Raw genomic sequence first — 11599 nt, 5'->3', positions numbered from 1 at the left:
ACATAATTCAGGGTTAGCTTTCTAGCTAAGAAAACTCACTTCATAGTTAGTGACAAAATAAATGGTTGAACAGAGTAATATTTACCAGCTGTATTTGTTTAATCTATCTCTGTGTATGTGGTATTTAGCAAAACAGCTATATACACACCCCAGCAGGGTTAGGAAGGTTACCCCAGCTTAAGCTGCACGCTCTTCAGAGCAGGTGACTATCTGAGCCATTCAGTGGGGAGCTAGTACTGTCCCGGCCTCACTGTCTCCATATGACATCAGCAGGGGACAGGAAGCAGGAAGCAGCTGACACATCACCAATCAATAGCCAATCAGGTCCTCAGGCTAAGGGTGCCGTGGTGAGCGTCTTGAGCTCCGCCCCCTGGGCGGGCCACTGGCTGTGGGCGTCGGCGTCGTCACGGGCGGAGCGCAGACCCAGCCGCAGGGACAGCTTGTGCAGGGTGGAGGTTTCGGTGGTGGAGGCACTTCGACTGCTTCGCGCGCTCCTGCAGCTGCCCGACTCCGAGTTGGTTCCCTCAAATAACTTGGCCATGAAGCCCAGGCCCGCTTGCCGGATGTGGGAGCTGCCCGCAAACACGTACAGGATGGGGTTCACGCTGCTGCTGAAGAAGGCGAAGGCCGTCACGTTGGGCCGGGCCAAGACGGCCGCGTCCTTCAGGGAGGACAAATCCTCCCACAGCAGCCCCATTACCTGCAAGGATGTAAGGAGGAAAGTTTATACAAGAGACAAACGCAGAACTATGGCTAAGTTTAACAGGGATGAAGTGAGTGAGCGGTGCTTTTGACCCAGCCTTGGGGCGTGACACTGAAATGCAGCACAACTCCCGTCCCACACACAGGGCATCTGCAGCACAACTCCCGTCCCACACACAGGGCATCTGCAGCACAACTCCCGTCCCACACACAGGGCATCTGCAGCACAACTCCCGTCCCACACACAGGGCATCTGCAGCACAACTCCCGTCCCACACACAGGGCATCTGAAGAAGGCACAATTCTGACATGCCAAAAAGACCCAGATCTCAGGGAGCTGAATTCTGATTATACTTTCAGCCAGTGCTCACACAATACAGATCTCAGGCTGAAGCACATGGGGTTTGATAGTTGTTGTAGGATGTTGATGGGGGGGGCAGTACCTGTAGGATGTTGATGGGGGGGGGGGGGGCAGTACCTGTAGGATGTTGGTGGGGGGGGCAGTACCTGTAGGATGTTGGTGGGGGGGGGGGCAGTACCTGTAGGATGTTGATGGGGGGGGGGGGGGCAGTACCTGTAGGATGTTAGTGGGGGGGGCAGTACCTGTAGGATGTTGGTGGGGGGGGGGCAGTACCTGTAGGATGTTGGTGGGGGGGGGGCAGTACCTGGAGGATGTTGGTGGGGGGGGGGGGCAGTACCTGTAGGATGTTGATGAGGTGGTAGGGCAGTACCTGTAGGATGTTGATGGGGGGGGGGGGGCAGTACCTGTAGGATGTTAGTGGGGGGGGCAGTACTTGTAGGATGTTGATGGGGGGTGGGGGGCAGTACCTGTAGGATGTTGATGAGGTGGTAGGGCAGTACCTGTAGGATGTTGATGAGGTGGTAGGGCAGTACCTGTAGGATGTTGATGAGGTGGTAGGGCAGTACCTGTAGGATGTTAGTGGGGGGGGCAGTACCTGTAGGATGTTGATGGGGGGGGGGCAGTACCTGTAGGATGTTGATGAGGTGGTAGGGCAGTACCTGAAGGATGTTGATGGGCGGGGGGGGGCAGTACCTGTAGGATGTTGATGAGGTGGTAGGGCAGTACCTGAAGGATGTTGATGAGGTGGTAGGGCAGTACCTGTAGGATGTTGATGAGGTGGTAGGGCAGTACCTGTAGGATGTTGATGGCGGGGGGGGGCAGTACCTGTAGGATGTTGATGAGGTGGTAGGGCAGTACCTGTAGGATGTTGATGGGGGGGGGGGGCAGTACCTGTAGGATGTTGATGAGGTGGTAGGGCAGTACCTGTAGGATGTTGATGAGGTGGTAGGGCAGTACCTGTAGGATGTTGATGAGGTGGTAGGGCAGTACCTGTAGGATGTTGATGAGGTGGTAGGGCAGTACCTGTAGGATGTTGATGAGGTGGTAGGGCAGTACCTGTAGGATGTTGATGAGGTGGTAGGGCAGCCAGAAGAGGGCGAAGGCTCCGATGATGAGCAGGATGAGACGGCTTCCCTGGCCCTTGCGCTGGAACATGGCACTGCGCAGCCGGCAGACAATGGAGGAGTAGCAGATGATGATGAGGAGGAAGGGCAGCAGGAAGCCGAGCAGCGTCTCCATCAGGTACTGAAACACCTGGTGTCTCACGCTGTTCCAGTGATACGGCATGCACACGTACACTGAAATGTTCTTAGCCAGGTACGGCTGCAGGTTACTGCAGGGGAGAGAGAGCGAGAGACGCTCAAACTGCAGGCCTTCACACGCATTCATACAGGTGGATATTTTACTGAGGTCTGTGCTAAGGGTGCAGCAGCCGTGCCTGCCAGACTCTCCGTTACTGCCTCCATTACTCACCATTGCACTGAAAACACACACACACTGACATACACACACACACACACTCACACACTTAGATACACACACTCACACACTGACATACACACAGACACACACAGACACACACTGACATACACACATTCACACTGACTTACACACACACACACACAGACACACACTGACATACACACACTCACACTGACATACACACACACACAGACATACGCTGACATACACACACACACACACACACACACACACACACTGACATACACACACACACACACACACTGACACACACACACTCACACACACACACACACACACACACTGACATACACACACTCACACACTGACATACACACACACACACTGACACACACACAGTGACATACACACACACACACTGACATACACACACTCACACACTGACATGCTCTCCCATTCACTCTCTCTCTCCCTCTCTCTCTCCCTCGCTCTCTCTCTCTCTCTCTGACCTGCGGTAGAAGGGCATCGGAAGGGCCAGCAGGAAGGCGAGGCTCCACAGGGTGAGCAGAACGCCCCACAGGGCGTGTTTGGTGCGCAGTCTCTGGGACAGGAAAGGCCGTGACACCGCCAGCCAGCGGTCTACGCTCATCAGGCAGATCAGGTAGATGGAGGCGTACATGTTGACGCAGCACAGATAGTGCACCGTCTTACACAGCGCGGCTCCGAACTCCCAGCCCCGCCCCCCCGCCAGGAAGCGCAGGAAGAGCGGAGCGCTGAGCAGCACTAGGGCGTCGGCCACTGCCAGGTTGAGCACCAGCAAGCAGGTGACGGAGCGCCGCGTCACCCGGCACAGCACCGTCCACACCACAAACAGGTTACCCGGGAAACCCAGCAGCAGTGCCAGGGATAGGATGGCAATCCCGATCTGGTGGGAGAGGGGGAGGGGGCGGGGCGCGGGCGGGGCCGAGGAGTGGGGCAGGCCGAGGACGGAGGCGTTGGACAGGAGGGGCTCCACATCGGAACTGCTGGCCATGATCGCTGCGCTGTGCTCCGGAGTCTGCAGGAATGTGCTGGAAGGAGAGTTAGCCAAACACATTCATCACTGATGGGATACAAAGAGCAAAGGAAAGGGAGCTATGAGGCATTGAGCACAGCTCAGCCTGCGCTGACAGCACAGTCAGAGGAAAGCCTGGCCAATCAGAGCAGCTACTGCCTGCAGACACAACACAGCCTGGTCAATCAGAGCAGCCAACACCTGCATACCCAACACAGGTTGACCAATGAGAGTGGCTGACACAGACAGACCTGGCTGTGTTTGGTGGACAGGCTGTGCTCTCACAGACACACAAACCTGCCCCTCCTGACTGCAGCTGCTTCAACATTCACACGAGACACTTAGTTTGCCTTTCATTATGCAGTATGAGGTTTAACAGTGCAGACTGTGGGGCCCCACTCTGGGGGGGGGGAAGTGGCTTCACTGCAGCAGAACAGCAGCCTGACTGAAATAACATAATTTATTCAGCGTTAGCCTTAAAGAAATTATTATGATCAGCCATCTTCACGCCAAGCACCAACATCCAGCACACTCACACACACACACACACACACAGACACACACATACACACACACACACACACACACACACACTCACACACACACACATACACACACACTCACTCACACACACACACACACACACACACACACTCACACACACACACACACACACACACACACACACACACTCACTCACACACACACACACACACACACACACACACACACAAACACACAAACACATGTGCACACACACTGGAGGGGTGTAACCTCATAGGATGTATACAGTATACAGGCTCCACATCTGTTCATATGTTCCACATCATAGCAGTAATGACTGCTTGTTTTTTGCAGGTCAGTAAAACCTGCCAGTCTTGCAGGTGCTGTATTAGCCCACCCAGTGCAGAAAGGCGCTGATTACCTACAGGACAGAGTCCTGCTGCTAGTGGCCGCTCCACGAGGGACGGGAGGGCAGTTACACTCCCACTGCAGAAACCAACCAAAATCTGTTACACCATCATTTTACACATGGTGTTCACAAAGCACCAGACACAGACCATATTTCAGAGGGAATCTGCAAGTCCAGGCCTAATGGGGAAACTGGAAGATTATTCACTGACCCCAGGAAAAGGTGACAGATTCCTGGAAACAGCAACAGCAAAACAGAAGGCTGGAATGGCTAATAACCAGCCCATCACTTTACTGTGAGGTCACTGCTCCATTTGAGTCTCACATGTGGTAGTGCTGTAACAGTGATCAAAGAGACTGACCCCAGGACAGTCTCACATGTGTTAGTGGTATGTCAGTGATCAAAGAGACTGACCCCAGGACTCAACACTCACACACCACAGATGCAAAACTCACACACACACCAGTGCAGTTAATCATCACTGAACTAACTCCCTACCATGTAGCTGGTGTGTGAAACAGACTCACCTGGAATGAGCCGCTGTGTTCAGTCCTCTGGTTCAGTCCCTCTGTGTGTGTGTCCGTCAGTGCCTTCTGCTTTCTGTCGCTGTCACACCTCTGCGCAAATCTCCCCTCTCTGTCCTTTTCTCTTTCTCTCTGCTCTGCGCAAATCTCCCCTCTCTGTCCTTCCCTCTTTCTCTCTCTTCTTTCCTGTCTGAGAGAGGAAGGTTGTTGCCACAGGCAGGAAACAGATCATCACATCCAACTGTGTTGCAACTATGATGTCAAACCACTGTCTTACTCACACACACACACATACACACACACACATCATACACACACACATGCACACACACACACACACACACACCACACACACACACACACACACACACACACACACACACACTCACACACGCAGTGTATTCAGCAGTGTGGTGGTGCTCTAACACTCTTTGACTCTTTGCTTTGTTCAGCAAACTGGATCCAGCTTCTCCACCACCACTGCCATTCTGACAGCATGTTTCCATACCACTGCCTGTGCTGGACAGACAGACAGACCTTCCTGAACTGGGATTAAACCAGCTGCCATGGCTGGTAAGATACTGATGGGGATTTTAGTATTTATAGCGACAGATGGAAGTGGCTCTGGAGAGCATCTGCTAAATGCATAGAATGTAATGTAATGTAATGTAATGTGATGTGATGTGATGTGATGTGATGTGATGTGATGTAATGGAATGGAATGCAATGGAATGGGATGTGATGTAATGTAATGGAATGGAATGTGATGTAATGTAATGTAACAGAATGGAATGTGATGTAATGTAATGTAACAGAATGGAATGTGATGTAATGTAACGGAATGGAATGGAATGCCAGAGCCTTTCTGTCTCAGACTCAGCTGATTTCTGCGGCATGTGTCAGAGCCTCAGTGCTGTCAGTGAGGCAGGTCAGATCTCATTATCACCCTCACGGATGGCAGAAACGGCAGCCTCTTCCCCGTGACGTGGTTCCCTCTGACCATTTTCTTACAACGACTGAAGTTTTTTTCACTCGTCCTCAAACATGACTGGAACATTCTGGAACAGTAGCGCGTGATGTGTGTTGGAAAATGGAATGCAGACAGTGCTCGATGCGTCTGCCTGAAGTCTCTCCTGAAGCTGCTCACTTACATCAGGCTTCATGGCTAAGCCCCTTCAGACAGAATCAAAAACAGATCTAAAAAATCTTAAAAAACAGATTTATATCATATCTTCCTTTCCCAGCAAAAATATTGGAGAAAGCTATAGCTGAACTCCAGTAATATCTTGGAGACCTTCCAGACAGGTATTAGACCTCGTCACAGCTCTGAAACAGCTCTCATTAAGGTTGTTAATCACATACTACTATTTTTTCTGATCAGAACTGTCTCTCTTGTGCTTATTTACCTGTGTTCTGCCTTTGACACAATAGATCACAAAATCCTCTTGAAGACTTGAATGGATCATTGGTCTTAAAGAAAGTTGTCCTGGTTCAGCTGAAACTCTGACAGATTCAGTTCATGGAAGTCATTGCATTCTCATTTACAGTGTTGTCATTTAGCAGTGTTCTGATAAAGAGGCATGAAAAAGCTGAACGAACAATTCTTCAGCAAGATTAATACAGTCTTGCTTGCATTTATTCAGTACATCATCCTGCGGAAACAACACCCTTTATGTTACTTTAGTAAACCTTCATCACAGCCTGTCGCCTGCATCTTCTTTCTTCTTGGCAGCCAAATGACCAACTTTGCCACCCTGACAAAAAAAAAACCTTAAACCAGTTATTTAACTATAACCTAATCCAAAACAACAATTGCAGGGGTAACAGCATAGCAGAAAGCACTGCTCCCCCATGCTACAATGTGAGCAAAGCAATCAGTGTGGAGATACAGAGAGATGGCAGGCATGTGGAGGAAGAGATTGAAAGAGAGAGTGAGAAGGGGCAAAGAAAGAGAAAGCAGCGGGGACCGAAACAGGTCAGACCAGCCCGGCAGGAAGGTGGCGCCCTGGAGAGATTTCAACATCGCTGATGAGACTCAGCTCGTCCTCTCTGCACTTCCCTTTCCTACAGGCAGAGCGAGCAGAACACACACTCACACACTCTCACACACACGCACACACTCACATACATGCACAGACAGGTCAAGTCCTTGCAACAACACTTCACAGCGGAGACATAAAAGTGTGGACTTCAAAACCAGGCTGACAAGACTTGACAGCATAGATCTGAAGCACAGGAGCGGGACTTCAGAGCCACTGCTGGCTATGTGGGTGAGTTTGCTCAAATTCTGTTGTTCAGACAGAGGCGTGAGAAGGATGGGGTAGCAGAAACACAGCCTTCATTGACACACCGATGAGCAGTGAAGCATAGAGTCATCTCATTCTTATTCAGCGGCTTAGAGCTTGTAAACCCAGCACATTTCATTTACACAATGTAATTCATGGCACTGCAAAGGAACAGCAATGAAGCTTCAGCAACAGAAAGTACATCAGCTAGAGCGGTTTTAACAGAATGCATGATCTGAGGCAGAGATCTCCTCTCCTTACATTTACATAGAGAAAAAACACAAAACTAAAGTTACAGTAATAATTTCCCTCCAACAGACACATCTTTTTTGATAGATGATATCAGGTAAGGTGCAGGGAACCTAATCTACATCAGATATGCGCACAGGTTGCTAGGTTTATCAGCAGGAAGCTGCAGGGTTGTTATAATCAGGGTTTGAGTGTTATTTCCTTTGTGAAGCGAAGTATGTGCTGAACTGTAATTGGAAAGCTGTGGCAAATGACTTCACACTGGTGACATGTGGTCTTCCCGGCATCCAGCATAAGGGGCCCCTATGGCAAAGTGAGGAGGGGAGAGGGAGCCCACAGGCCTGGCTGGGCTGAACGCTGAGCAGCAGAGCCTGGAACAGCTCTACAGCATCATATTTTAGCCACAACAAGCTGACAAGCAGGAACCTCAGCAGCAGTACAGCGGCATAACTATGGATGGAGCGTGTCTGAAAGTGCTCACTACAGAAAGGGCTTTACCTAAGGGTATGAAAGTGCTCACTGCAGAAAGGATGGGTTTAACTAGGATGATTCAGGTGCTGAAAAAAAGTGCAGCCTTTCCAGCAGGTTAACACAGACACCTTGTGAAAACTCACACCCTGACCCGCTGTGCAAGTGAAGCGTAATGCGCGCAGATGAGAGCGGATCCCGCCAAAAAGAGTGCACCTGGTGCCAAAGCATGCCAGAAACACGCCCGTGGGTGTTAACAGGAATCTCTCTCCCTTGGTCTCCCTGCAGAATGGAGCTCACAGCAGGAGCGGAGACAATGGCAACCAACAGCAGCTCTGCGCTGCCCTCCTCCCCCCCCGCGGTTGGTATCACCCTGCTGGTTTTGGCGCTGCTGCTCGGTCTCCCTGGGAACCTCTTTGTGGTTTGGACCATCCTGTTCAAGCTGCGCAAACGCTCGGTCACGTCCCTCCTGATCCTGCAGCTGGCAGCGGCCGACGCCCTGGTGCTGCTGACCGCGCCCTTCTTCCTGCATACGCTGGTGATGGGCGGGGCCTGGGAGTTTGGGCAGAGGATGTGCCAGCTGCTGCACTACTGGTGCGGGGTCAACATGTACGCCAGCGTGTACGTGGTGAGCCTGATGAGTGCGGACCGGCTGCTCGGTGTGTCCCGACCCCTGCTGACGCAGCGCGTGCGCACCAAGTCGCGCCTGTGGCCCGCGCTGGCGGCCGTCTGGGCGCTGGCGTTGCTGCTGTCCATTCCTGTGCCCCTGTACCACCGCATGCGCAACGACAGCTGCGTGGCGTACCACCCCAGCGACGGCCACCGCGTGTTCCAGTACGGCCTGGAGACGGTGGCGGCGTTCCTGCTGCCCTTCAGTGTGCTCGCCTGGTCGTACTGCTGCATCGCGCGCCGCCTGGCGGCGGGACGGGCACGCTGGCGCCGACGCGCCCGCGGCCGCACCAACCGCCTCATCGCGCTGATCGTCACCACCTTCCTGCTGCTGTGGGCGCCCTACCACCTGCTGAACGTGCTGCAGGTGGGGGCCATCCTGGGGGGGTCCCGGCCGCTGCAGGAGCAGTGCCAGCGGGTGCGGCCAGTCCTCATCGCCCTCGCCTTCCTCAGCAGCTCCATCAACCCCTTACTGTATGCCTGCGCCGGCTCCACCTTCACCCGATCCGCCCGCCTGCACTGCCTCACCCGCCTGCTGGAAGCTCCCTCCTCCGGCAGCAGCAGGAGGGAGGAGAGCCGGCGCCCGGGTGAGGAGGCGCAGTCCATGAAGATGGGCCAGCGAGAGAGGGAGGAGGCGGGAGGAGCAGGCCGAGTGGAGGAAGAGGAGAATCACAGCTAGTGTTTGTCAGGCTGATGTCACAGGCTTACTGTGTACATACTTTTTTGTGTTTTTTTTAATTTCAGCTATATTATTTTATATTTATTTGAATTTAATGTCGTGAGATGTGGAAAGGAAAGAAAAACACCTCAGGTGTTTGTACATATACGTGTATGTGTGAGCACATATGTGTGTTTGAGGGTATGTGTGTGTGTGTGTGTGAGGGTATGTGTGTGTGTGGTTGTGTATGTGTGTGTGAGGGTATGTGTGTGTGTGAGGGTATGTGTGTGTGTGGTTGTGTATGTGTGTGTGAGGGTATGTGTGTGTATGGTTGTGTATGTGTGTGTGTGTGTGAGGGTATGTGTGTGTGTGGTTGTGTATGTGTGTGTGGTTGTGTATGTGTGTGTGAGGGTGTGTGTGTGTGTGGTTGTGTATGTGTGTGTGAGGGTATGTGTGTGTGTGGTTGTGCATGTGTGTGAGGGTATGTGTGTGTGTGGTTGTGTGTGTGTGTGTGAGGGTATGTGTGTGTGTGGTTGTGTGTGAGGGTATGTGTGTGTGTGGTTGTGTATGTGTGTGTGAGGGTATGTGTGTGTGTGGTTGTGTATGTGTGTGTGAGGGTATGTGTGTGTATGGTTGTGTATGTGTGTGTGTGTGTGAGGGTATGTGTGTGTGTGGTTGTGTATGTGTGTGTGAGGGTGTGTGTGTGTGTGTGGTTGTGTATGTGTGTGTGAGGGTGTGTGTGTGTGTGGTTGTGTATGTGTGTGTGAGGGTATGTGTGTGTGTGGTTGTGCATGTGTGTGAGGGTATGTGTGTGTGTGTGTGAGGGTATGTGTGTGTGTGGTTGTGTGTGAGGGTATGTGTGTGTGTGGTTGTGTATGTGTGTGTGAGGGTATGTGTGTGTGTGGTTGTGTATGTGTGTGTGTGTGTGAGGGTATGTGTGTGTGTGGTTGTGTATGTGTGTGTGAGGGTGTGTGTGTGTGTGGTTGTGTATGTGTGTGTGAGGGTGTGTGTGTGTGTGGTTGTGTATGTGTATGTGTGTGTGAGGGTGTGTGTGTGTGTGTATGTGTGTGTGTGTGTGAGGGTATGTGTGTGTGTGGTTGTGTATGTGTGTGTGAGGGTATGTGTGTGTGTGTGGTTGTGTATGTGTGTGTGTGTGTGTGTGAGGGTATGTGTGTGTGTGGTTGTGTATGTGTGTAAGGGAGAGCAGAGCAGAAAATCTACATGCAGTTTACAGTGTTCCTGAAGTGCAATCTGTGTATTCCGAAAAAAAATTCTCCAAAACATAGAAAAGGTTCCATAAAGTTCCATAAAAATGAGCGAGAGAATCTTCACAGTGCTGAATTCATGAGCCTTCACAGTGAAACTCTTCTTGCTCCTTTAGGCTTTAGTGTCTGAATGGTAAATAGGTTAGGATGGTAAGGATGTGGCTTTTGGAACAGAACTCTTGTTTTATTTGATAGAAATAAGAAAATAACATTTACTGAAACACATATTACTCTCCAGGCCCGCCACGGTGCTTGATCTGAATCCAAATTTGATGAAGATTGGACAAAATTTGTGGCCTGTGAAAATTTTCTTAATTTTTCATAAAAAATAAAATGGCGGCTGTGTCAATTAAGTTGACTTGACAATTTGTCATGCCTCATCTTTGGGAAAAGTATCCGAAAGTATCATCTGAAGCACACCTAAATTTCATCTCAGCACCCCTAAATATTATTATTATTATTATTAGGTGGGCACGATTGGTCTAGGCTAGGGGTATGATTTTCATTTACACAAAAAGGCAGCTGGCCCGGAATGGCGAAACTGGAAGGAAACCGGAACTTACCCTCGCCAGGTCGCTCCGTAAGTTCTCCGGGCCCGTCCAAACCGCCGCTCCGTCGGCAAAGAGCTCTGCGTTTTTAGTTTTCGAGCTTAGTTCAGTTGTATGTGATATTTTTTCTGCAAGCATGACAGTCTTACATGAAAAAACAAAAAAGGCCTGGGCGAAGTAAGGGGTAGGTGACCATTCCGGAAGCATAGCTGCCATGCCACTAAATGAGTGCTAGTTTATTTAGACATTTTATTAATAACAAGCATTAGGAGTTATTATGCCCTGCTCACTAATGCGTGGGCATAACATTATCATTATTATTATCATTTTCTGAAATAATTTTTAGTCCTCTCACATTAGATTTTGCGAACCTGTCTGTTAGAGACGGGACAAAAAAATTACAGGTTCAAATGGCTTTATTTAAACACATTTAATGTCCAGTATTCTTTATGAAGTCATG

General features: G+C 50.8%; 2 protein-coding genes across 2 annotated transcripts; one reads left to right on the top strand and one right to left on the bottom strand.

Annotated features, from left to right (window-relative positions):
• Positions 1-328: 328 nt before the first annotated feature.
• On the bottom strand, positions 329-5109 carry ltb4r (leukotriene B4 receptor). Its single transcript, XM_036551716.1, has 4 exons — positions 5001-5109; positions 3016-3576; positions 2120-2396; positions 329-700 (listed from the first exon to the last, which is right to left on the bottom strand). The coding sequence occupies exons 2-4, from the start codon at positions 3537-3539 to the stop codon at positions 329-331; spliced, it is 1173 nt and encodes a 390-aa protein (XP_036407609.1). The 5' UTR covers positions 3540-3576; positions 5001-5109.
• Positions 5110-7118: 2009 nt separating this feature from the next.
• LOC118793136 (leukotriene B4 receptor 1-like) lies at positions 7119-9347 on the top strand. The gene is made up of 2 exons (XM_036551160.1): positions 7119-7267; positions 8288-9347. The coding sequence occupies exon 2, from the start codon at positions 8289-8291 to the stop codon at positions 9345-9347; it is 1059 nt and encodes a 352-aa protein (XP_036407053.1). The 5' UTR covers positions 7119-7267; position 8288.
• The last annotated feature ends 2252 nt before the right edge of the window (positions 9348-11599 follow it).

This window comes from Megalops cyprinoides, chromosome 18 (assembly GCF_013368585.1).
Source record: "Megalops cyprinoides isolate fMegCyp1 chromosome 18, fMegCyp1.pri, whole genome shotgun sequence".
NCBI classification, from domain to species: domain Eukaryota; kingdom Metazoa; phylum Chordata; class Actinopteri; order Elopiformes; family Megalopidae; genus Megalops; species Megalops cyprinoides.
This window is presented reverse-complemented; position numbering and strand designations above follow the sequence as displayed.

Excerpts from the sequence above, each read along its gene's own strand:
- ltb4r (XM_036551716.1), bottom strand. The coding sequence starts at position 3,539 with ATGGCCAGCAGTTCCGATGTGGAGCCCCTCCTGTCCAACGCCTCCGTC. Across the intron at positions 2,397-3,015 it reads CCGATGCCCTTCTACCGCAG|TAACCTGCAGCCGTACCTGG; the intron begins GTCAGAGAGAGA and ends TCTCCCCTGCAG. Across the intron at positions 701-2,119 it reads ACCTCATCAACATCCTACAG|GTAATGGGGCTGCTGTGGGA; the intron begins GTACTGCCCTAC and ends ACATCCTTGCAG.
- LOC118793136 (XM_036551160.1), top strand. The coding sequence starts at position 8,289 with ATGGAGCTCACAGCAGGAGCGGAGACAATGGCAACCAACAGCAGCTCT.